The 25,012-nt window shown below is 46.6% G+C and overlaps 1 protein-coding gene across 1 annotated transcript; it reads left to right on the top strand.

The window, feature by feature from the left end:
* The first annotated feature begins 1,423 nt into the window (after positions 1-1,423).
* On the top strand, positions 1,424-10,415 carry LOC110516679 (zinc finger protein 568-like). Its single transcript, XM_036947944.1, has 2 exons — positions 1,424-2,377; positions 9,396-10,415. Exons 1-2 carry the CDS (start codon positions 1,645-1,647, stop codon positions 10,040-10,042), a joined length of 1,380 nt encoding a protein of 459 aa, XP_036803839.1. The 5' UTR covers positions 1,424-1,644; the 3' UTR covers positions 10,043-10,415.
* The last annotated feature ends 14,597 nt before the right edge of the window (positions 10,416-25,012 follow it).

Raw genomic sequence — 25,012 nt, 5'->3', positions numbered from 1 at the left:
TGTTCAATAGAAACAAGGCTAACTTAACCAGCATGGCTACCACAGCCTTCTGCAGTGGTACGCCACCCTGTCTGGTTTGGACTTAGTTGGACTATCATTTGTTTTTCAACAGGACAATGACCCACCACACCTCCAGGCTGTGTAAGGGCTATTTTACCAAGAAGGAGAGTTATGGAGTGCTGCATCAGATGACCTGGCCTCCACAATCCCTCAACCTCAACCAAATTGAGATGGTTTTGCAGGTGAAGCTGTTTGAGAGAATGCCGAGAGCGTGCAAAGCTGTCATCAAGGCAAAGGGTGGCTATTTGAAGAATCTCAAATATAAAATATATTTTGATTTGTTTAACACTTTTTTATGGTTACTACATGATTCCATATGTGTTATTTCATAGTTTTGATGTCTTCACTATTATTCTACAATGTAGAAAACTGTCAAAAAAAAAAAAAAAAAATCAAAAAAAATTGAATGAGTCAGTGTTCTGAAACTTTTGACTGGTAGATATATAGGTATATATATATATATATATATATATATATATATACTGGTCTATATATAGTAGAAATAGGAGGAAGGGAAGCGCTACTAAGGTACACAATAGTACATTTTGGTAGATAGAAGGTGCTCTTTGGTAAAAGGGGTGAATTGGTCATCAAAAAGAAAGGAGGACCAGGGCGCTCTTCATATAATTGATTAAAATGCCTTTATTAGTATGGCATGTTCAATAGAAACAAAGTTTTTTTAAAACCGATGCGTTTCGGCTGCGTGGCCTTTCCCCAGGGAGTACAAAAAAAAGGCCACGCAGCCAAAACGAGTCGAAAAAAAAAAAGTGTTTATATTGAACATGCCATACTAATAAAGACATTTGAATCAATTATATGAAGAGCGCCTTGGTCCTCCTTTCTTTTTGAGTGTCTATATATATGTAATAACTTTTGACTGGTTGTGTCTATATATATTTAATAACTTGACTGGTTGTGTCTATATATATTTAATTAACAACAATAACATAAAACACGGAACAGACAGAGGGATTACCCAAATATAAAATTGCAAAGAGGAAAAAACAAAACAAATCCGTATATCAAACACAGACATGTAGCCAATACATTTGGGACGTTTTGTTTTGCATACGTTTGAATGATTCTAAATAATTTTCCAAATCAATTTAAAAAAAGGCCCTTTTCCATCATGTATGTTGATTTGTGTATTACATTTTTTTCCCTAGTAAAATAAGGAGATTGTTAGTTAAGGGCTTGTGAGTAAGTGTTTCACGGTAAAGTCGACAGCTGTTGTATTCGGCGCATTTGACAAATAAGATTGGATTTGATGTAGTGGATAATTGTGTTGTCCACTCCAGTCAGCAGATGGCGATATGAGTATTTCAGCTGATTCTTCTTGCTTGACGTATAATCTAGTGGACGGGAGGCTGTCGACTACTGAATCAGCCACATCGGCTTGCTAGCCGACATAAAACCGAATAATTGAAGCTACTTTTACTATTTTGTGTATATTAATAGGTGTTTTATACACAGGAGTTAACTTAACGTACTTGTTCAATTTATTAATTTGTTCAGATTGATTTGATTCTGAGCCTAGCACTAGGCTAGTCGCTAATGCTACCTAGCTAGCTAACATCCCTGACCATGAGCTCACTAAGCTACTCGCCCCTTGCTAAAGAAGAGGAGGTCTACTGGACGGAGAAAGGAGCTCTGGAGCTGAACATTGTCGTAAAAGAAGAAGATGAGAATATTACAGTGAAAGAAGAAGAAGCTTTCAGAATAAAACAGGAGGAAATCACATTGAAAGAAGAACAGGAGGATGTTAAAGTGAAAGAAGAGAAAAAACAGTTTGTAGTGAAAGAGGAAGAGGGGATAGAGGCTGTCACAGTGGTAGAGGAGGAGGTAGAAGCTTTCAGAATCAAAAAGGAGGAAGAGGAGTCTGTTATAGTGAAAGAAGATAAATATATTTTTGGAGTGAAAGAGGAAGATGTAGAAGCTTTCAGAATAAAAAAGGAGGAAGAGGAGGATGTTATTGTGAAAAAAGAGAAAGATCTTTTTGGAGTGGAAGAGGGGATAGAGGCTGTCACAGTGAAAGAGGAAGAAGAGATAGAGGCTGTCACAGTGAACAAGGAAGAGGGGATAGAGACTGCCACAGTGAACGAGGAAGAGGGGATAGAGGCTGTCACAGTGGAAGAGGAAGAGGTAGAAGCTTTCAGAATTAAACAGGAGGAAGATGAGGATGTTATAGTGAAAAAAGTGGAAGAACCTTTTAGAGAGGAAGAGGACGATATCTCAATGAAGGTAAAGGAGGAAGGCGTTTTGGGAGCGAAAGAGGAGGAAGGAGATGAAGAGGAGACTGAAGATCTGATTAACACCAGTGAGTATTGTCTTAAAAACGGGCATAGACTCCGCACTGTCTACACATGAATAGGTTGTTCAGTACTATAGGAATTGTTAAAGGGCCAATCTGTGATTGGTACATGGACTTTTACATTAATAATATTTAAGCTCTCGGAAACCCTTCTATGTATGTAGGGTTTTCAGCCATTACATTCACCCACATTTTGGCTCCATGTAAACTACATTAATAATATGTAAGCTCTCAAACCCTTCTATGTATGTAGGGTTTTCAGCCATTACATTCACCCACATTTGGCTCCATGTAAACTACATTTCCGACGCTGTGCTCCAACAGTTTTAGAAAACATGCTGATTTGCCCGTTATAGTTCATGTCAGCGACAAAGATTCTTTGAAATAGAAAAGAGACGTACTGCACGGAGGCTCCAATTGATGAACTAAACTTCCTCCCCCAGTTAGCTTACACACAGGTGTTCGGAGCATGCTAAATATTCAAATCAAGCTTTATTTATACAGCACATTTCAGACATGGAATGCAAAACAATGTCCTTCACAGGAAATAAATAAAAACACTGAAAATAAAACTGAAGTATTTACTACTAAACACATAAGGGGATATACAATTAAAGAACTACAATAAAAACTGAAACCTTTACCACACAACACATGAAGAATAACAGTAAAAACTGAAACCTTTATCACACAACACATGAAGAAGAACAGTAAAAACTGAAACCTTTACCACACAACACACGAAGAATAACAGTAAAAACTGAAACCTTTACCACACAACACATGAAGAAGAACAGTAAAAACTGAAACCTTTACCACACAACACATGAAGAATATCAGTAAAAACTGAAACCTTTACCACACAACACATGAAGAATAACAGTAAAAACTGAAACCTTTACCACACAACACATGAAGAAGAACAGTAAAAACTGAAACCTTTACCACACAACACATGAAGAATAACAGTAAAAACTGAAACCTTTACCACAACACATGAAGAAGAACAGTAAAAACTGAAACCTTTACCACAAAACACATGAAGAATAACAGTAAAAACTGAAACCTTTACCACACAACACATGAAGAATAACAGTAAAAACTGAAACCTTTACCACACAACACATGAAGAAGAACAGTAAAAACTGAAACCTTTACCACACAACACATGAAGAAGAACAGTAAAAACTGAGTGACTAAAAAGCTGAGGAAAAGCACTGCTAAAAAGGTGTTGATCTCTTTTAAAAATGTCCACAGTTTCAGCCCCCCTCAGGTTCTCTGGCAGGCTGGACTATACTATTCCAGAGTCTGGGGGTATAGTAACTAAAGCCTCTCCATGCCTCTTGGTCCCCCTCAGGTTCTCTAGCAGGCTAGTCCAGAGTCTGGGGGCATAGTAACTAAAGGCTCCCTCTCCATGCCTCTTGGTCCCCCTCAGGTTCTCTAGCAGGCTAGTCCAGAGTCTGGGGGCATAGTAACTAAAGGCTCCCTCTCCATGCCTCTTGGTCCCCCTCAGGTTCTCTAGCAGGCTAGTCCAGAGTCTGGGGGTATAGTAACTAAAGGCTCCCTCTCCATGCCTCTTGGTCCCCCTCAGGTTCTCTGGCAGGCTAGTCCAGAGTCTGGGGGCATAGTAACTAAAGGCTCCCTCTCCATGCCTCTTGGTCCCCCTCAGGTTCTCTGGCAGGCTAGTCCAGAGTCTGGGGGCATAGTAACTAAAGGCTCCCTCTCCATGCCTCTTGGTCTCCCTCAGGTTCTCTGGCAGGCTAGTCCAGAGTCTGGGGGCATAGTAACTAAAGGCTCCCTCTCCATGCCTCTTGGTCTCCCTCAGGTTCTCTAGCAGGCTAGTCCAGAGTCTGGGGGTATAGTAACTAAAGGCTCCCTCTCCATGCCTCTTGGTCCCCCTCAGGTTCTCTAGCAGGCTAGTCCAGAGTCTGGGGGCATAGTAACTAAAGGCTCCCTCTCCATGCCTCTTGGTCTCCCTCAGGTTCTCTGGCAGGCTAGTCCAGAGTCTGGGGGTATAGTAACTAAAGGCTCCCTCTCCATGCCTCTTGGTCTCCCTCAGGTTCTCTGGCAGGCTAGTCCAGAGTCTGGGGGTATAGTAACTAAAGGCTCCCTCTCCATGCCTCTTGGTCCCCCTCAGGTTCTCTAGCAGGCTATTCCAGAGGCTGGGGGCATATTAGACTACCTGCTGGGGTGGCAGTCCAGAGTCTGGGGGTATAGTAACTAAAGGCTCCCTCTCCATGCCTCTTGGTCCCCCTCAGGTTCTCTGGCAGGCTAGTCCAGAGTCTGGGGGTATAGTAACTAAAGGCTGCCTCTCCATGCCTCTTGGTCCCCCTCAGGTTCTCTGGCAGGCTATTCCAGAGGCTGGGGGCATATTAGACTACCTGCTGGGGCGGCAGGTATCCCAGTGGTTAGAGTGTTGGCGCTAGTAACTGGAAGGTTGCAAGATAGAATCCCCGAGCTAACAAGGTAAAAAATCTGTCATTCTGCCCCTGAACAAGGCAGTTAACCGACTGTTCCTAGGCTGTCATTGAAAATAAGAATGTGTTCTTAACTGACTTGCCTAGTTAAATAAAGGTAAAATGAAATTTTAAAAAAATAATGAAATTAACTCAAGGCTGCCTCTCCATGCCTCTTGGTCCCCCTCAGGTTCTCTAGCAGGCTAGTCCAGAGTCTGGGGGTATAGTAACTAAAGCCTCTCCATGCCTCTTGGTCTCCCTCAGGTTCTCTAGCAGGCTAGTCCAGAGTCTGGGGGTATAGTAACTAAAGGCTGCCTCTCCATGTCTCTTGGTCCCCCTCAGGTTCTCTAGCAGGCTAGTCCAGAGTCTGGGGGTATAGTAACTAAAGGCTGCCTCTTCATGTCTCTTGGTCCCCCTCAGGTTCTCTAGCAGGCTAGTCCAGAGTCTGGGGGCATAGTAACTAAAGGCTCCCTCTCCATGCCTCTTGGTCCCCCTCAGGTTCTCTAGCAGGCTAGTCCAGAGGCTGGGGGAATAGTAACTAAAGGCTCCCTCTCCATGCCTCTTGGTCCTAGGCTTTGAGTTAAAAGGCCAGAGGACCTGAGGGACCTACTGGGTACATCACTTAAAAACATGTCTGACATGTATTGGTGCTCAATCATGGATTGATTTAAAAACCAATAGAATCATTTTAAAATGAATTCTAAAACTCACAGGCAGCCAGTACAGAGACCTTAAAATCAGTGTAGCGTATGTTCTCTGTCTGGTCTTGGTCTGCAGCATACTGTATGCTTTGCAGTTGACCAAAGGCTTTCTTGGGTAGACCAGCCAGGAGAGCATTACATTAGTCAAGCCTGCTTGTAATAAAAGCATGGATGAGTCTCTCTGTATCAGCCTGAGATCACATAAGAATGGAGTAATGAAGAGATCTACGGGACTTTAGTGAGGTCCAGCTCACCTGATACAGGATGCAGTGATTAAAACTGTCACCTGATACAGGATGCAGTGATTAAAACTGTCACCTGATACAGGATGCAGTGATTAAAACTGTCACCTGATACAGGATGCAGTGATTAAAACTGTCACCTGATACAGGATGCAGTGATTAAAACTGTCACCTGTGATTAAAAAGAAGGGCGCCAAGGTAGACGGCATCCAGAGGTTTCAGAGTATTATCTGCTGCAGGTTTGAGTATTATCTGCTGCAGGTTTCAGAGTATTATCTGCTGCAGGTTTAAGAGTATTATCTGCTGCAGGTTTCAGAGTATTATCTGCTGCAGGTTTAAGAGTATTATCTGCTGCAGGTTTCAGAGTATTATCTGCTGCAGGTTTAAGAGTATTATCTGCTGCAGGTTTCAGAGTATTATCCGCTGCAGGTTTAAGAGTATTATCCGCTGCAGGTTTAAGAGTATTATCTGCTGCAGGTTTCAGAGTATTATCTGCTGCAGGTTTCAGAGTATTATCTGCTGCAGGTTTCAGAGTATTATCTGCTGCAGGTTTCAGAGTATTATCTGCTGCAGGTTTCAGAGTATTATCTGCTGCAGGTTTCAGAGTATTATCTGCTGCAGGTTTCAGAGTATTATCTGCTGCAGGTTTCAGAGTATTATCTGCTGCAGGTTTAAGAGTATTATCTGCTGCAGGTTTAAGAGTATTATCTGCTGCAGGTTGTAAGAGTATTATCTGCTGCAGGTTTCAGAGTATTATCTGCTGCAGGTTTCAGAGTATTATCTGCTGCAGGTTTAAGAGTATTATCTGTTGCAGGTTTAAGAGTATTATCTGCTGCAGGTTTAAGAGTATTATCTGCTGCAGGTTTCAGAGTATTATCTGCTGCAGGTTTAAGAGTATTATCTGCTGCAGGTTTCAGAGTATTATCTGCTGCAGGTTTAAGAGTATTATCTGCTGCAGGTTTAAGAGTATTATCTGCTGCAGGTTTAAGAGTATTATCTGCTGCAGGTTTAAGAGTATTATCTGCTGCAGGTTTCAGAGTATTATCTGCTGCAGGTTTAAGAGTATTATCTGCTGCAGGTTTAAGAGTATTATCTGCTGCAGGTTTAAGAGTATTATCTGCTGCAGGTTTCAGAGTATTATCTGCTGCAGGTTTCAGAGTATTATCTGCTGCAGGTTTCAGAGTATTATCTGCTGCAGGTTTCAGAGTATTATCTGCTGCAGGTTTAAGAGTATTATCTGCTGCAGGTTTAAGAGTATTATCTGCTGCAGGTTTAAGAGTATTATCTGCTGCAGGTTTCAGAGTATTATCCGCTGCAGGTTTCAGAGTATTATCTGCTGCAGGTTTCAGAGTATTATCTGCTGCAGGTTTCAGAGTATTATCTGCTGCAGGTTTCAGAGTATTATCTGCTGCAGGTTTCAGAGTATTATCTGCTGCAGGTTTCAGAGTATTATCTGCTGCAGGTTTCAGAGTATTATCTGCTGCAGGTTTCAGAGTATTATCTGCTGCAGGTTTAAGAGTATTATCTGCTGCAGGTTTAAGAGTATTATCTGCTGCAGGTTTAAGAGTATTATCTGCTGCAGGTTTAAGAGTATTATCTGCTGCAGGTTTCAGAGTATTATCTGCTGCAGGTTTCAGAGTATTATCTGCTGCAGGTTTCAGAGTACTATCTGCTGCAGGTTTCAGAGTACTATCTGCTGCAGGTTTCAGAGTATTATCTGCTGCAGGTTTCAGAGTATTATCTGCTGCAGGTTTCAGAGTATTATCTGCTGCAGGTTTCAGAGTATTATCTGCTGCAGGTTTCAGAGTATTATCTGCTGCAGGTTTCAGAGTATTATCTGCTGCAGGTTTCAGAGTATTATCTGCTGCAGGTTTCAGAGTATTATCTGCTGCAGGTTTCAGAGTATTATCTGCTGCAGGTTTCAGAGTATTATCTGCTGCAGGTTTCAGAGTATTATCTGCTGCAGGTTTCAGAGTATTATCTGCTGCAGGTTTCAGAGTATTATCTGCTGCAGGTTTCAGAGTATTATCTGCTGCAGGTTTCAGAGTATTATCTGCTGCAGGTTTCAGAGTATTATCTGCTGCAGGTTTAAGAGTATTATCTGCTGCAGGTTTCAGAGTATTATCTGCTGCAGGTTTAAGAGTATTATCTGCTGCAGGTTTCAGAGTATTATCTGCTGCAGGTTTCAGAGTATTATCTGCTGCAGGCTTCAGAGTATTATCTGCTGCAGGTTTCAGAGTATTATCTGCTGCAGGTTTAAGAGTGTTATCTGCTGCAGGTTTAAGAGTATTATCTGCTGCAGGTTTAAGAGTATTATCTGCTGCAGGTTTCAGAGTATTATCTGCTGCAGGTTTCAGAGTATTATCTGCTGCAGGTTTCAGAGTATTATCTGCTGCAGGTTTAAGAGTATTATCTGCTGCAGGTTTCAGAGTATTATCTGCTGCAGGTTTAAGAGTATTATCTGCTGCAGGTTTCAGAGTATTATCTGCTGCAGGTTTCAGAGTATTATCTGCTGCAGGTTTCAGAGTATTATCTGCTGCAGGTTTCAGAGTATTATCCATAGTCAAGAATGGCAGGAAAGTTGTCATCTGCTGCATTCTGGTAAATGGCCTCCCACCATAGTCAAGAATGGCAGGAAAGTTGTCATCTGCTGCATTCTGGGAAATGGCGCCACCATAGTCAAGAATGGCAGGAAAGTTGTCATCTGCTGCATTCTGGGAAATGGCGCCACCATAGTCAAGAATGGCAGGAAAGTTGTCATCTGCTGCATTCTGGGAAATGGCGCCACCATAGTCAAGAATGGCAGGAAAGTTGTCATCTGCTGCATTCTGGGAAATGGCGCCACCATAGTCAAGAATGGCAGGAAAGTTGTCATCTGCTGCATTCTGGGAAATGGCGCCACCATAGTCAAGAATGGCAGGAAAGTTGTCATCTGCTGCATTCTGGGAAATGGCGCCACCATAGTCAAGAATGGCAGGAAAGTTGTCATCTGCTGCATTCTGGGAAATGGCGCCACCATAGTCAAGAATGGCAGGAAAGTTGTCATCTGCTGCATTCTGGGAAATGGCGCCACCATAGTCAAGAATGGCAGGAAAGTTGTCATCTGCTTCCTGCTCTTTGTGGAGAGGCCAATATGTTTTTCTAAAATGAAGAAGTCTACTTTACATTGGAGCTTTTTAACGAGCTTCATGTTTTCTAGACTTTAGATCTTTATCAATCCAAACGTCCAGATACTTCTAGAACCCGCTCGATGAGAGAAACCATCCAATCGGTGAATACGTAGCCCATCTGAGACATGTTAACTATCACTGTTGTGGTTGTCTCACCAAGCTACCTTAAGATGGATGCACTAACAAGTTGCTCTGGATAGTGACCATACTATTCCCTTGAAGCCACACAGTGTAAAATACATGGGTCATGTGAACAATGGAGCACATGCATCACATGCAAAGAGACAATGGAGCACATGCATCACATGCTAAGAGACAATGGAGCACATGCATCACATGCTAAGAGCACTTGACTGTAAATCTCTCTGGATAAGAGGGTCTGCTAAATGACTAAAATGTATGTGGAGATTTCATTCAGGTCTCCCTGTTTTAACCACTCTGTTTATCTTTGGCAGAAGAGAGACCCGACTCAGAGGAACCAGAGACGTCTGAACCAACGAGACGACACCACTGTTCCCAGTGTGGAAAGAGTTTTACCCATTTAGGGAATCTTAAAAACCACAAGAGAACACACGCAGAGAAGAAGTCTTACAACTGCTCTCAGTGTGGAATGAGTTTTACCCGGTTAGGGAACCTAAAATCGCATGAGAGAATACACACAGGAGATAAGCCTTACCAATGCTTCCAGTGTGGAAAGAGATTTATCGAGCCAGCACAACTGAAAGTTCATTGGAGAAAACACACAGGGGAAAAACCATTCCAATGCTCTCAGTGTGGAAATACATTTTCCCGATCAGGGGACTTGAAATCACATGAGAGAATACACACAGGGGAAAAGCCTTACCACTGTTCCCATTGTGAAAAGAGTTTCAGTTGGTCAGGGCAACTGAAAGAGCATAAGAGAATACACACAGGTGAAAAGCCATTCCAATGCTCGCAGTGTGGAAAGAGTTTTACCCGGATTGGGAACCTGAGAACACATGAGAGAATACACACAGGAGAGAAGCCGTTCCAATGCTCTCAGTGTGGAAAGAGTTTTACCCAATTAAGGAGCCTGAAAAGTCATGAGAGGGCACACACAGGGGAGAAGCCTTTCCAATGATCTCAGTGTGGAAATGGTTTTACCCGGTTAGGGTACCTGAAAACACATGAGGTGACACACAAAGGAGGGTAGCCTCACCTCTGCTCCCAGTGTGAAAGAGTTTTACCCAATTAATGGTCCTGAAAGAGCATGAGAGAATACATACTCTTCATGTCACTACTCATTGTGGAAATACATGTTCTGGCTTATGGTTTTGACTGAGGATTTGTGTTTTTGTCATGAAATCTAATTGTATATATTTAATCATACTCACAAATAGGTCTACATTTGTTTTTTTATTTTTTAGATTTTTCAAAGTATCCACCCTTTGCCTTGATGACAGCTTTGCACACTCTTGGCATTCTCTCAACCAGCTTCATGACGTAATCACCTGGAATGCATTTCGATTACAGGTGTGCCTTGTTAAGTTCATTTGTGGAATTTCTTTCCTTCTTAATGCAATTGAGCCAATCAGTTGTGTTGTGACAAGGTAGGGGGGGGGGGGGGGTATACAGAAGATAGCCCTATTTGGTAAAAGATGAAGTCCATATTATGGCAAGAACAGCTCAAATAAGCAAAGAGAAACGTCAGTCCATCATTACTTTAAGACATGAAGGTCAATCAGGAAAATTAAGAACTTTGAAAGTTTCTTCAAGTACAGTGGCAAAAAACATCAGGCGCTATGAGGAAACTGGCTCTCATGAGAACTGCCACAGGAACACGCAGAGTTACCTCTGCTGCAGAGGATAAATTCATTAGAGTTAACTGCACCTCAGATTGCAGCCAAAATACAGAGTTACCCAAGTATGTGTCACAGCTTCATCGGACTGAGCTTGTTGTCATTGCAGGCAATCTCAATGCTGTGTGTTACAGGGAAGACATCCTCCTCCCTCATGTGGTACCCTTCCTGCCGGCTCATCCTGACATGACCCTCCAGCATGACAATGCCACCAGCCATACTGCTCGTTCTGTGAGTGATTTCCTGCAAGACAGGAATGTCAGTGTTCTGCCATGGACAGCAAAGAGCCCGGATCTCAATCCCATTGAGCACGTCTGGGACCTGTTGGTGAGGGCTAGGGCCATTCCCCCCAGAAATGTTCGGGAACTTGCAGTTGCCTTGGTGGAAGAGTGGGGTAACATCTCACAGCAAGAACTGGCAAATCTGGTGCAGTCCATGAGGAGGAGATACACTGCAGTATTTAATGCAGCTGGTGGCCACAGCAGATACTGACTGTTACTTTTGATTTTGACCCCCCATTTGTTCAGGAACACATTATTCAATTTCTGTTAGTCACATGTCTGTGGAACTTGTTCAGTTTATGTCTCGGTTGTTAAATCTTGTTATGTTCATACAAATATTTACTTTAGTTAAGTTTGCTGAAAATAAACGCAGTTGACAGTGAGAGGATGTTTCTTTTTTTGCTGAGTATATTTTACAATGTAGAAAATAAAGAGAAACCCTTGAATGAGGAGGTGTCAAGTTTTGACTGGTCCTGTATATATAAGCTTAACTCAGGAAGAGTAGCTGAGGTGTAGTTTAGTAGGATGGAGGCTGTATGGGTCTGTAACTGCTACAATGTAGTTTAGTAGGATGGAGGCTGTATGGATCTGTAACTGCTACAGTGTAGTTTAGTAGGATGGAGGCTGTATGGATCTGTTACTACTACAGTGTAGTTTAGTAGGATGGAGGCTGTATGGATCTGTAACTGCTACAGTGTAGTTTAGTAGGATGGAGGCTGTATGGGTCTGTAACTACTACAGTGTAGTTTGGTCGGATGGAGGCTCTATAGCTGTATGTATCTGTAACTACTACAGGGAAGCAGCCCCTACACTGCTATATGATGGTGTAGTGGAGGGGGGGGGAACAGCCCCTACACTGCTATATGATGGTGTAGTGGAGGACGGGGGAGGACGGGAACAGCCCCTACACTGATATATGATGGTGTAGTGGAGCGGGGGGGGGGGGGGGGGGGGCAGCCCCTATACTGATATATGATGGTGTAGAGGAGAGGGAGACAGAAGCAGCCCCTACACTGCTATATGATGGTGTAGAGGAGGGGGGGGGGGACGGACAGCCCCTATACTGATATATGATGGTGTAGAGGAGAGGGAGACAGAAGCAGCCCCTACACTGATATATGATGGTGTAGTGGGGGGGGGGGGGGGGGGGGAAGAAACAGCCCCTACACTGATATATGATGGTGTAGAGGGGGGGGGGACAGAAGCAGCCCCTACACTGATATATGATGGTGTAGAGGAGGGGGGGGACAGCCCCTACACCGGAATATGATGGTGTAGTGGAGGGAAACAACCCCTACACTGCTATATGATGGTGTATAGGAGGGGGGGACAGCCCCTACACTGATATATGATGGTGAAGAGGAGGGGGGGGGGGGGACAGCCCCTACATTGATATATGATGGTGTAGAGGAGGGGGGGACAGAAGCAGCCCCTACACTGCTATATGATGGTGTAGAGGAGGGGGGGGGGGGGGGTAGACAGCCCCTACACTGATATAGGATGGTGTAGTGGGGAGGGGGGGGGGGGGGGGGAACAGAAGCAGCCCCTACACTGATATATGATGGTGTAGAGGAGGGGGGGGGGACAGCCCCTACACTGATATATGATGGTGTAGAGGAGGGGGGGGGGGGAACAGCCCCTACACTGATATATGATGGTGTAGAGGAGGGGGGGGGAACAGCCCCTACACTGATATATGATGGTGTAGAGGAGGGGGGGGGGACAGCCCCTACACCGATATATGATGGTGTAGAGGGGGGGGGGGGGAACAGCCCCTACACCGATATATGATGGTGTATAGGAGGGGGGGGGGGGGGGGGGGGGGACAGCCCCTACACTGATATATGATGGTGAAGAGTGAAGAGGGGTGGGGGGGGGGGGGACAGCCCCTACACCGATATATGATGGTGTAGTGGTGGGAAACAGCCCCTACACTGTTATATGATGGTGTATAGGAGGGGGGGGGGGGGACAGCCCCTACACTGATATATGATGGTGAAGAGTGAAGAGGGGTGGGGGGTGGGGGGGGGGGGGGGGGGGGGCAGCCCCTACACTGATATATGATGGTGTAGAGGAGGGGGGGGGGGACAGACCCTACACTGATATATGATGGTGTAGAGGAGGGGGGAGGGGGACAGAAACAGCCCCTACACTGATATATGATGGTGTAGCCCAGTACGTTATTAACGAGTCAGAAGCTCATGGGCTGTAGTCTAGTGAACGATCGTCACACAAGGCCTGCAAAGTACACTGGTATGTTCACTGCTCAAAAAAATAAAGGGAACACTAAAATAACACATCCTAGATCTGAATGAATGAAATATTCTTATTAAATACTTTTTTCTTTACATAGTTGAATGTGCTGACAACAAAATCACACAAAAAATATCAATGGAAATCAAATGTATCAACCCATGGAGGTCTGGATTTGGAGTGACACTCAAAATGAAAGTGGAAAACCACACTACAGGCTGATCCAACTTTGATGTAATGTCCTTAAAACAAGTCAAAATGAGGCTCAGTAGTGTGTGTGGCCTCCGCGTGCCTGTATGACCTCCCTACAACGCCTGGGCATGCTCCTGATGAGGTGGAGGATGGTCTCCTGAGGGATTTCCTCCCAGACCTGGACTAAAGCATCCGCCAACTCCTGAACAGTCTGTGGTGCAACGTGGCGTTGGTGGATGGAGCAAGACATGATGTCCCAGCGGGGGGGGGGGGGACAGAAGCAGCCCCTACACTGATATATAATGGTGTAGAGAGGGGGGGGGGGGGGGGACAGAAGCAGCCCCTACACTGATATATGATGGTGTAGAGGAGGGGGGGACAGCCCCTACACCGATATATGATGGTGTAGTGGAGGGAAACAGCCCCTACACCAATATATGATGGTGTAGAGGAGGGGGGGGGGGACAGCCCCTACACTGATATATGATGGTGAAGAGGAGGGGGGGGGGGGGACAGCCCCTACATTGATATAGGATGGTGTTGTGGGGGGGGGGGGGGGGACAGAAACAGCCCCTACACTGATATATGATGGTGTAGAGGGGGGGGGGGGGGGGGGAACAGAAGCAGCCCCTACACTGATATATGATGGTGTAGAGGGGGGGGGGGGACAGAAGCAGCCCCTACACTGATATATGATGGTGTAGAGGAGGGGGGACAGCCCCTACACCGATATATGATGGTGTAGTGGAGGGAAACAGCCCCTACACCAATATATGATGGTGTAGAGGAGGGGGGGGGGGGGGGGGCAGCCCCTACACTGATATATGATGGTGAAGAGGAGGGGGGGGGGGACAGCCCCTACATTGATATAGGATGGTGTAGTGGGGGGGGGGGGACAGAAACAGCCCCTACACTGATATATGATGGTGTAGAGGGGGGGGGGGGGGACAGAAGCAGCCCCTACACTGTATATGATGGTGTAGAGGAGAGGGGGGGGGGGACAGAAGCAGCCCCTACACTGTTATATGATGGTGTAGAGGAGAGGGGGGGGGGGGGACAGCCCCTACACTGCTATATGATGGTGTAGAGGAGGGGGGGGAACAGCCCCTACACTGATATATGATGGTGTAGAGGAGGGGGGGGAACAGCCCCTACACCAATATATGATGGTGTATATGAGGGGGGGGACAGCCCCTACACTGATATATGATGATGAAGAGGAGGGGGGGGGGGGGGAACAGCCCCTACACTGATATATGATGGTGTAGAGGAGGGGGGGACAGCCCCTACACCGATATATGATGGTGTAGTGGAGGGAAACAGCCCCTACACTGTTATATGATGGTGTAGAGGAGAGGGGGGGGAACAGCCCCTACACCGATATATGATGGTGTATAGGAGGGGGGGGGGGGGACAGCCCCTACACTGATATATGATGGTGTAGAGGAGGGGGGGGGGGGGAACAGCCCTACACTGATATATGATGGTGTAGAGGAGGGGGGGGAACAGCCCCTACACTGATATATGATGGTGAAGAGGAGGGGGGGGGGGGGGGGACAGCCCCTACACTGATATATGATGGTGTAGAGGAGGGGGGGGGGACAGCCCCTACATTGATATAGGATGGTGTAGTGGGGGGGGGGGGGACAGAAACAGCCCCTACACTGATATATGATGGTGTAGAGGGGGGGGGGGGGGGGGGCAGAAGCAGCCCCTACACTGTTATATGATGGTGTAGAGGAGAGGGGGGGGGGGACAGAAGCAGCCCCTACACTGTTATATGATGGTGTAGAGGAGAGGGGGGGGGGAACAGCCCCTACACTGCTATATGATGGTGTAGAGGAGGGGGGGGAACAGCCCCTACACAGAAGCAGCCCCTACACTGTTATATGATGGTGTAGAGGGAGAGGGGGGGGGGGGAACAGCCCCTACACTGCTATATGATGGTGTAGAGGAGAGGGGGGGGGGAACAGCCCCTACACTGATATATGATGGTGAAGAGGAGGGGGGGGGGGGGACAGCCCCTACACTGATATATGATGGTGTAGAGGAGGGGGGGGGGGGGACAGCCCCTACATTGATATAGGATGGTGTAGTGGGGGGGGGGGGGGGACAGAAACAGCCCCTACACTGATATATGATGGTGTAGAGGGGGGGGGGGGGGGGGGGACAGAAGCAGCCCCTACACTGTTATATGATGGTGTAGAGGAGAGGGGGGGGGACAGAAGCAGCCCCTACACTGTTATATGATGGTGTAGAGGAGAGGGGGGGGGGGACAGAAGCAGCCCCTACACTGTTATATGATGGTGTAGAGGAGAGGGGGGGGGGAACAGCCCCTACACTGCTATATGATGGTGTAGAGGAGGGGGGGGAACAGCCCCTACACTGATATATGATGGTGTAGAGGAGGGGGGGGGGGAACAGCCCCTACACTGATATATGATGATGAAGAGGAGGGGGGGGGGGGGGAACAGCCCCTACACTGATATATGATGGTTGTAGAGGAGGGGGGGACAGCCCCTACACCGATATATGATGGTGTAGTGGAGGGAAACAGCCCCTACACTGTTATATGATGGTGTAGAGGAGAGGGGGGGGGACAGCCCCTACACTGATATATGATGGTGAAGAGGAGGGGGGGGGGGACAGCCCCTACACTGTTATATGATGGTGTAGAGGAGGGGGGGGGGGACAGCCCCTACACTGATATATGATGGTGTAGAGGAGGGGGAGGGGGACAGAAACGATCACACAAGGCCTGCAAAGTACACTGGTATGTTCACTGCTCAAAAAATAAAGGGAACACTAAAATAACACATCCTAGATCTGAATGAATGAAATATTCTTATAAATACTTTTTTCTTTACATAGTTGAATGTGCTGACAACAAAATCACACAAAAATGATCAATGGAAATCAAATTTATCAACCCATGGAGGTCTGGATTTGGAGTCACACTCAAAATTAAAGTGGAAAACCACACTACAGGCTGATCCAACTTTGATGTAATGTCCTTAAAACAAGTCAAAATGAGGCCAACCCAGGGCCAACCGCACCAGCATATGGTCTCACAAGGGGTCTGAGGATCTCATCTCGGAACCAAATGGCAGTCAGGCTACCTCTGGCGAGCACATGGAGGGCTGTGCGGCCCCCCCAAAGAAATGCCAACCATACCATGACTGACCCACCACCAAACCGGTCATGCTGGAGCATGTTGCAGGCAGCAGAACGTTCTCCACGGCGTCTCCAGACTCTGTCACATCTGTCACGTGCTCAGTGTGAACCTGCTTTCATCTGTGAAGAGCACAGGGCACCAGTGGCGAATTTGCCAATCTTGGTGTTCTCTGGCAAATGCGTCCTGCACGGGCTGTAAGCACAACCCCCCACCTGTGGACATCGGGCCCTCATACCACCCTCATGGAGTCTGTTTCTGACCGTTTTAAGCAGACACATGCACATTTGTGGCCTGCTGGAGGTCATTTTGCAGGGCTCTGGCCAGTGCTCCTCCTGCTCCTCCCTTGCACAAAAGGCGGAGGTAGCGGTCCTGCTGCTGGGTTGTTGCCCTCCTACGGCTTCCTTCATGTCTCCTGATGTACTGGCCTGTCTCCTGGTAGCGCCTCCATGCTCTGGACACTACGCTGACAGACACAGCAAGCCTTCTTGCCACAGCTCGCATTGATGTGCCATCCTGGATGAGCTGCACTACCTGAGCCACTTGTGTGGGTTGTAGACTCCGTCTCATGCTACCACTATAGTGAAAGTACCGCCAGGATTCGAAATTGACCAAAACACCAGCCAGGAAGCATAGGAACTGAGAAGTGGTCTGTGGTCACCACCTGCAGAACCACTCCTTTATTGGGGGTGTCTTGCTAAATGCCTATAATTTCCACCTGTTGTCTATTCTATTTGCACAACAGCATGTGAAATTTATTATCAATCAGTTTTGCTTCCTAGGTGGACAGTTTGATTTCACAGAAGTGTGATTGACTTGGAGTTACATTGTGTTGTTTAAGTGTTCCCTTTATTATTTTGAGCAGTGTATTTATAAATTATACAAATATACACACACTAAAACGTACGGTTCTGTTTGTGTACTCATCTCTTCTTTGTTGTCTCCCTATTTAAGGTGAACTCATTGGGGGTTGAGTATCTCTTCTTTGTTGTCTCTCTGTTTAAGGGGAACTCATTGGGGGTCGAGTATCTCCTCTTTGTTGTCTCCTGTTTAAGGGGAACTCATTGGGGGTCGAGTATCTCTTCTTTGTTGTCTCTCTGTTTAAGGGGAACTCATTGGGGGTCGAGTATCTCTTCTTTGTTGTCTCCCCTGTTTAAGGGGAACTCATTGGGGTCGAGTATCTCTTCTCCCAGACCGATAGTGACCAGAGGCTGGAGTCCAACCTCGGTAAGGACCCGGATGTCCCAGACGGGACACCTGATCTATTTGAGGGAGGAGAGGGAGAGGAGGACGACCTGGGAGAGCTTGAGGAGGAGGATGACCCCACCCTCGATGAGAGTCTCCCACCAGTCCCTCCACTCAGGAAGACCAGTCCACCGCCCACTGATCCCACTCAACCCAACCCATCCCAGCTACCAGTCATCACACCCACTGATCCCACTCAACCCATCCCAGCTACCTGTCATCACCACCCACTGATCCCACTCAACCCAACCCATCCCAGCTACCAGTCATCACACCCACTGATCCCACTCAACCCAACCCATCCCAGCTACCAGTCATCACACCCACTGATCCCACTCAACCCATCCCAGCTACCTGTCATCACCACCCACTGATCCCACTCAACCCAACCCATCCCAGCTACCAGTCATCACACCCACTGATCCCACTCAACCCAACCCATCCCAGCTACTTGTCATCACACCCCTGATCCCACTCAACCCAACCCATCCCAGCTACGTGTCATCACACCCACTGATCCCACTCAACCCAACTCATCCCAGATACCAGTCTACCGCCCACTGATCCCACTCAACCCAACCCATCCCAGCTACCTGTCATCACCACCCACTGATCCCACTCAACCCAACCCATCCCAGCTACCTGTCATCACACCCACTGATGACTCAACGGAGGAGGTGGACATGGAGGACACGGAGGATGACGTCAGTGCCGATCCACATCCTAAACAGCTCACATTACTTAAGTGTCTTTCCATTAATAACTATTAATCCAACCCCTTCCCCAGGACTCTTCTATTTTCAGGAGAACATAGGACCTGAAGGGGTTTAGTGGATACCAGCAGTACATAGGACCTGATGGGGTTAGTGAATACCAGCAGTACATAGGACCTGATGGGGTTAGTGGATACCAGGAGAACATAGGACCTGATGGGGTTAGTGGATACCAGGAGTACATAGGACCTGATGGGGTTAGTGGATACCAGGAGAACATAGGACCTGATGGGGTTAGTGGATACCAGGAGTACATAGGACCTGATGGGGTTAGTGGATACCAGGAGTACATAGGACCTGATGGGGTTAGTGGATACCAGGAGTACAAAGGACCTGATGGGGTTAGTGGATACCAGGAGAACATAGGACCTGATGGGGTTAGTGGATACCAGGAGTACATAGGACCTGATGGGGTTAGTGGATACCAGGAGAACATAGGACCTGATGGGGTTAGTGGATACCAGGAGTACATAGGACCTGATGGGGTTAGTGGATACCAGGAGTACATAGGACCTGATGGGGTTAGTGGATACCAGGAGTACATAGGACCTGATGGGGTTAGTGGATACCAGGAGAACATAGGACCTGATGGGGTTAGTGGATACCAGGAGTACATAGGACCTGATGGGGTTAGTGGATACCAGGAGAACATAGGACCTGATGGGGTTAGTGGATACCAGCACGTGGTCCTCCTGGCCAGGAGTCTGGTGAGGCTGCTGGAGGGGCATGGTTCTCTAATAGGCACATAGAGGAGATCATGGCTCTCTGGGGAAATCTTCTGGCGAGAGACAAGGTCTCCTACCCCAAGAGGTTCCGGGACCGAGTCCTGCAGGGGCGCTTCAACAATTCAAAGACCTCAACCGTGAAGCGTGAAGAGAGTATGAAGGGGGAAGAGAGTGTGAAGGGGGAAGAGAGTGTGAAGGGGGAAGGGAGTATGAAGGGGGAAGAGAGTGTGAAGGGGGAAGAGAGTGTGAAGGGGGAAGAGAGTGTGAAGGGGGAAGAGAGTGTGAAGGGGGAAGAGAGTGTGAAGGGGGAAGAGAGTGTGAAGGGGGAAGGGAGTATGAAGGGGGAAGAGAGTGTGAAGGGGGAAGAGAGTGTGAAGGGGGAAGAGAGTGTGAAGGGGGAAGAGAGTGTGAAGGGGGAAGAGAGTGTGAAGGGGGAAGAGAGTGTGAAGGGGGAAGAGAGTGTGAAGGGGAAGAGAGTGTGAAGGGGGGAGAGAGTGTGAAGGGGGAAGAGAGTGTGAAGGGGGAAGAGAGTGTGAAGGGGGAAGGGAGTATGAAGGGGGAAGAGAGTGTGAAGGGGAAGGAGAGTGTGAAGGGGAAGAGAGTGTGAAGGGGGAAGAGAGTGTGAAGGGGGAAGAGAGTGTGAAGAGGAAGAGAGTGTGAAGGGGGAAGAGAGTGTGAAGGGGGAAGAGAGTGTGAAGGGGGAAGAGAGTGTGAAGGGGGAAGAGAGTGTGAAGGGGGAAGAGAGTGTGAAGGGGAAGGGAGTATGAAGGAGGAAGAGAGTCTGAAGGGGGAAGAGAGGTGAAGGGGGAAGAGAGTGTGAAGGGGGAAGGGAGTATGAAGGGGGAAGAGAGTGTGAAGGGGGAAGAGAGTGTGAAGGGGGAAGAGAGTGTGAAGGGGGAAGAGAGTGTGAAGGGGGAAGAGAGTGTGAAGGGGGAAGGGAGTATGAAGGGGGAAGAGAGTCTGAAGGGGGAAGAGAGTCGAAGGGGAAGAGAGTGTGAAGGGGGAAGAAAGTGAAGGGGGAAGACAGTATGAAGGGGGGAGAGAGTGTGAATGGGGAAGAGAGTATGAATGGGGCAGAGAGTGTGAATGGGAAGAGAGTGTGAAGGGGGAAGAGAGTGTGAAGGGGGAAGAGAGTGTGAAGGGGGAAGAGAGTGTGAAGGCAGTTAACCACTGTTCCTAGGCCGTCATTGAAAATAAGAATTTGTTCTTGACTGACTTGTCTAGTTAATAAAGGTAAATACATTGTGCACCTTTTCTCCCTTGAAATTAATTTTGATTTATTTTCATACACTTCATACACATACACTTCATACACACAAAAATACAAGCAAATCGGTGATACTTTTCTACTCAGTCAATAGACACACAAAACACAAATAATACAACCAGTCAGTCTCTACTCAGAGACTTGAGATGACCAGCAGATACTAGAGGTGACAGCAGAGATGACCAGCAGATACTAGAGGTGACAGCAGAGATGACCAGCAGATACTAGAGGTGACAGCAGAGATGACCAGCAGATACTAGAGGTTGACAGCAGAGATGACCAGCAGATAATAGAGGTGACAGTAGAGATGACCAGCAGATACTAGAGGTGACAGCAGAGATGACCAGCAGATACTAGAGGTGACAGCAGAGATGACCAGCAGATACTAGAGGTGACAGCAGAGATGACCAGCAGATACTAGAGGTGGACAGCAGAGATGACCAAGCAGATACTAGAGGTGACAGCAGAGATGACCAGCAGATACTAGAGGTGACAGCAGAGATGACCAGCAGATACTAGAGGTGACAGCAGAGATGACCAGCAGATACTAGAGGTGACAGTAGAGATGACCAGCAGATACTAGAGGTGACAGTAGAGATGACCAGCAGATACTAGAGTGGACAGCAGAGATGACCAGCAGATACTAGAGGTGACAGCAGAGATGACCAGCAGATACTAGAGGTGACAGCAGAGATGACCAGCAGATACTAGAGGTGACAGCAGAGATGACCAGCAGATACTAGAGGTGACAGCAGAGATGACCAGCAGATACTAGAGGTGACAGCAGAGATGACCAGCAGATACTAGAGGTGACAGTAGAGATGACCAGCAGATACTAGAGGTGACAGTAGAGATGACCAGCAGATACTAGAGGGTGACAGCAGAGATGACCAGCAGATACTAGAGGTGACAGCAGAGATGACCAGCAGATACTAGAGATGACAGCAGAGATGACCAGCAGATACTAGAGGTGACAGCAGAGACTTGAGATGACCAGCAGATACTAGAGGTGACAGCAGAGATGACCAGCAGATACTAGAGGTGACAGCAGAGATGACCAGCAGATACCAGAGGTGACAGTAGAGATGACCAGCAGATACTAGAGGTGACAGTAGAGATGACCAGCAGATACTAGAGGTGACAGCAGAGATGACCAGCAGATACTAGAGGTGACAGCAGAGATGACCAGCAGATACTAGAGATGACAGCAGAGATGACCAGCAGATACTAGAGGTGACAGCAGAGACTTGAGATGACCAGCAGATACTAGCAATGGACAGTAGAGATGACCAGCAGATACTAGAGGTGACAGCAGAGATGACCAGCAGATACTAGAGGTGACAGCAGAGACTGACCAGCAGATACTAGAGGTGACAGCAGAGATGACCAGCAGATACTAGAGGTGACAGCAGCGGTGACCAGCAGATACTAGAGGTGACAGCAGAGATGACCAGCAGATACTAGAGGTGACAGCAGGGAGTCAACGCCCCCCCCCCATCCCCCTGTGACGCCCACTAATCTCTGATTGGTTGCTGCACACCTTCACTTGTTGAAGTTTGGGAGAGTCTCAGGGATAGTCTCAGTTGTTCCCCCAAGATCTATTACTCAAGATAGATAGAGCTTTCAATAGGCCAGGCTTTTGGGAATGTGATCAATGCAGTCTATAACTCTTACAGACCCTAAACAAAGAAGGTAACTTGTTTTAAAATATTTTTTAATATGAACTTTTTATGTATCTGAATATTTGTTATCCTTTTCAGTGTATCGGCTAATTCTTTATTTTGGTTATCACAGCTACATAGGCTGGATAAGGCAGTTCAACACCTTGCATGGGACAGAATGCATACTGTCCAACACTATATTTGGAAAAAAGGATCAACAGAGGAGGGAAGCCCAAAAGACCCAGCTACAGTGTAACGGAATAAAAAAGGCAGACGAGGGAAAGAGAGAGGAGACGCCCCGCGGCGTGCTGGGGAAACACAAGGACCCACCTACACACCTGACATGTAGGCGTCCATGGTGGTCTCCAGTTCTGAACAGGCGGTTCCCAAAGGTGAGTTTTTATTAGATTTTTTTAAGGTCAATTTTTTTTATTCCATCAATTTTGTTCATCTTAAAAAATAAACAATTCAAATTAAATCAATCCAAGTTAAGTCGATCAAAAGAAAAACAATCAATAAATGGATGCATTCGTTCAAATAGCATGTAACAATCATAATTAAATATAGCAGTGTGTTCAATAAGACACTGTTTGTCCTTCTGTAAACAAGAACCTGATGCCAGCTCCAACCGGAAGGTCGTTAACACCCCCCCCCCTGAAATTCAGCCGTCCATGTTGGCCCCCAGTTCTGAACAAGATGTTCATGGATCTTTTGTGCAGGGGCCAAAACAAAAACATTTTTTTTATTTGTGCATTCTGAACTATGTAACTCCTATCTTCTGATCTTTACTCAATTTTTATTTTTTACCTTTATTTAACCAGGCAAGTCAGTTAAGAACAAATTCTTATTTTCAATGACGGCCTAGGAACAGTGGGTTAACTGCCTGTTCAGGGTCAGCTCGGGGGGTTTGAACTTGCAACCTTCCAGTTACTAGTCCAACACTCTAACCACTAGGCTACCTCCCACATCTCCCAGATGTCTTCTTTATATACCAAATATACCAAGTTTTTGCATGTCGGCATCATGCAAAAACTTGAATAGCAGTTACTTTTGGGTATGTCTACTTGGGTTGGAAATCTACATTTTGCCACTTTCTCTCGTGATTTCAGGTCCTCTGGAATCTTTCCACAATGAGAGCAGTGGTATGTATTCTCCTGTGTATGTATTTTTCTCTTTCAAGCCCCTTATCTGAACAAAACCCTTTTCACACTGGGAGCAGAGGTGAGGCTACCCTCCTTGATGTGTCACCTCATGCCTTTTCAGGTTCCCTAACCTGGTAAAACGCCTTCCAAACCCAGAGCATTGGAATGGCTTCTCTCCTGTGTGTGTCATCTCATGCGTTTTCAAGTTCCCTAACCGGGTATAACTCTTTCCACACTGCAAGCATTTGAATGGCTTCTCTACAGAGTGTTTTCTCTCGTGCTTTTTCATGTCCCTAATGATAAATAGGTATTTTCACACTGGGGGCAATGATAGGGCTTATCTCCTGTGTGTGTTCTCTCATGCTCGTTCAGTTGTCCTGACCAGCTAAAACTACATTTACAATGGGAACAATGATAAGCCTTTTCCCCTGTGTGTGTTCTCTCGTGTGATTTCAGGTTCCTTGATAGGGAAAATCTATTTTTACACTGGGAGCATTGGACAAGCTTCTCCCCCGTGTGTGTCATCTCATGCTATCTCAGATTCCATACTCGGGTAAAACTCTTTCCACATGGAGAGCAGTTATAAGACTTCTTCTCTGCATGTGTTCTCTTATGGTTTTTCAGGCTCCATAAAGGGTATAACTCTTTCCACACTGGGAACAGTGGTGTCGTCTCGCTGGTTCAGACGTCTCTGGTTCCTCTGAGTCCGGTCTCTCTTCTGCCAAAGACAAACAGAGTGGTTAAAACAGGGAGACCTGCATGGAATCTCCACATACAATTTAGTCATTTAGTCAGACCCTCTATCCAGAGAGACTTACAGTCAAGTGCTCTTAGCATGTGATGCATGTGCTCCATTGTTTACATGACCCATGTATTTTACCTGTGTGGCTTTAAGGGAATAGTATGGTCACTATCCAGAGCAACTTGCAGTTAGTGCATCCATCTTAAGGTAGCTTGGTGAGACAACCACAACAGTGATAGTAAATACAGTCCCCTCGGTTAGTGCATCCATCTTAAGGTAGCTTGGTGAGACAACCACAACAGTGATAGTAAATACAGTCTCCCTCGGTTAGTGCATCCATCTTAAGGTAGCTCAACTCAATTTGGTTGAAACTAAGTTTGGCTATTGAGCAATTAAGCTGGCTAGCTAACGCTACCTTAAGAAAATCTGATGGCGGAGTGGAGAAAAAGCGTTGGAACATCAAGCTCTTCACATTCCATAATCCTTCACAGAAGTTGGTACCAAATTGGGACACTTACCGACCAGAGCCTACTGGACAAAATATGTTTCAGAGGACATGGAAATTCTAGTCTCCCTCCCATCAACAATATACATCCAAAGTATAACATTTCCCACCATCTGCCATGTAGTTGCCTTCCTTGCCAAACCCAAACCCATCAAAGTCGGTACGCCGTTTGCTAAGCCACTGACACCATGAGTTAAGCCTCATGCCAGCTGGGAAAACCTACCAAGTAGCCACCAACATAGTTTATATAATCAAGCGCAGCTAACTGTGTTCTGAGGTCAAGTGTTAAAAAAT

The sequence above is a fragment of the Oncorhynchus mykiss genome, chromosome 17 (assembly GCF_013265735.2).
Source record: "Oncorhynchus mykiss isolate Arlee chromosome 17, USDA_OmykA_1.1, whole genome shotgun sequence".
Taxonomy (NCBI): domain Eukaryota; kingdom Metazoa; phylum Chordata; class Actinopteri; order Salmoniformes; family Salmonidae; genus Oncorhynchus; species Oncorhynchus mykiss.
This window is presented reverse-complemented; position numbering and strand designations above follow the sequence as displayed.

Bases quoted from the DNA above. Each gene is read 5' to 3' on its own strand.
- LOC110516679 (XM_036947944.1), top strand. From the start codon at position 1,645: ATGAGCTCACTAAGCTACTCGCCCCTTGCTAAAGAAGAGGAGGTCTAC. The intron at 2,378-9,395 runs GTGAGTATTGTC...TATCTTTGGCAG, and splicing joins TGAAGATCTGATTAACACCA to AAGAGAGACCCGACTCAGAG.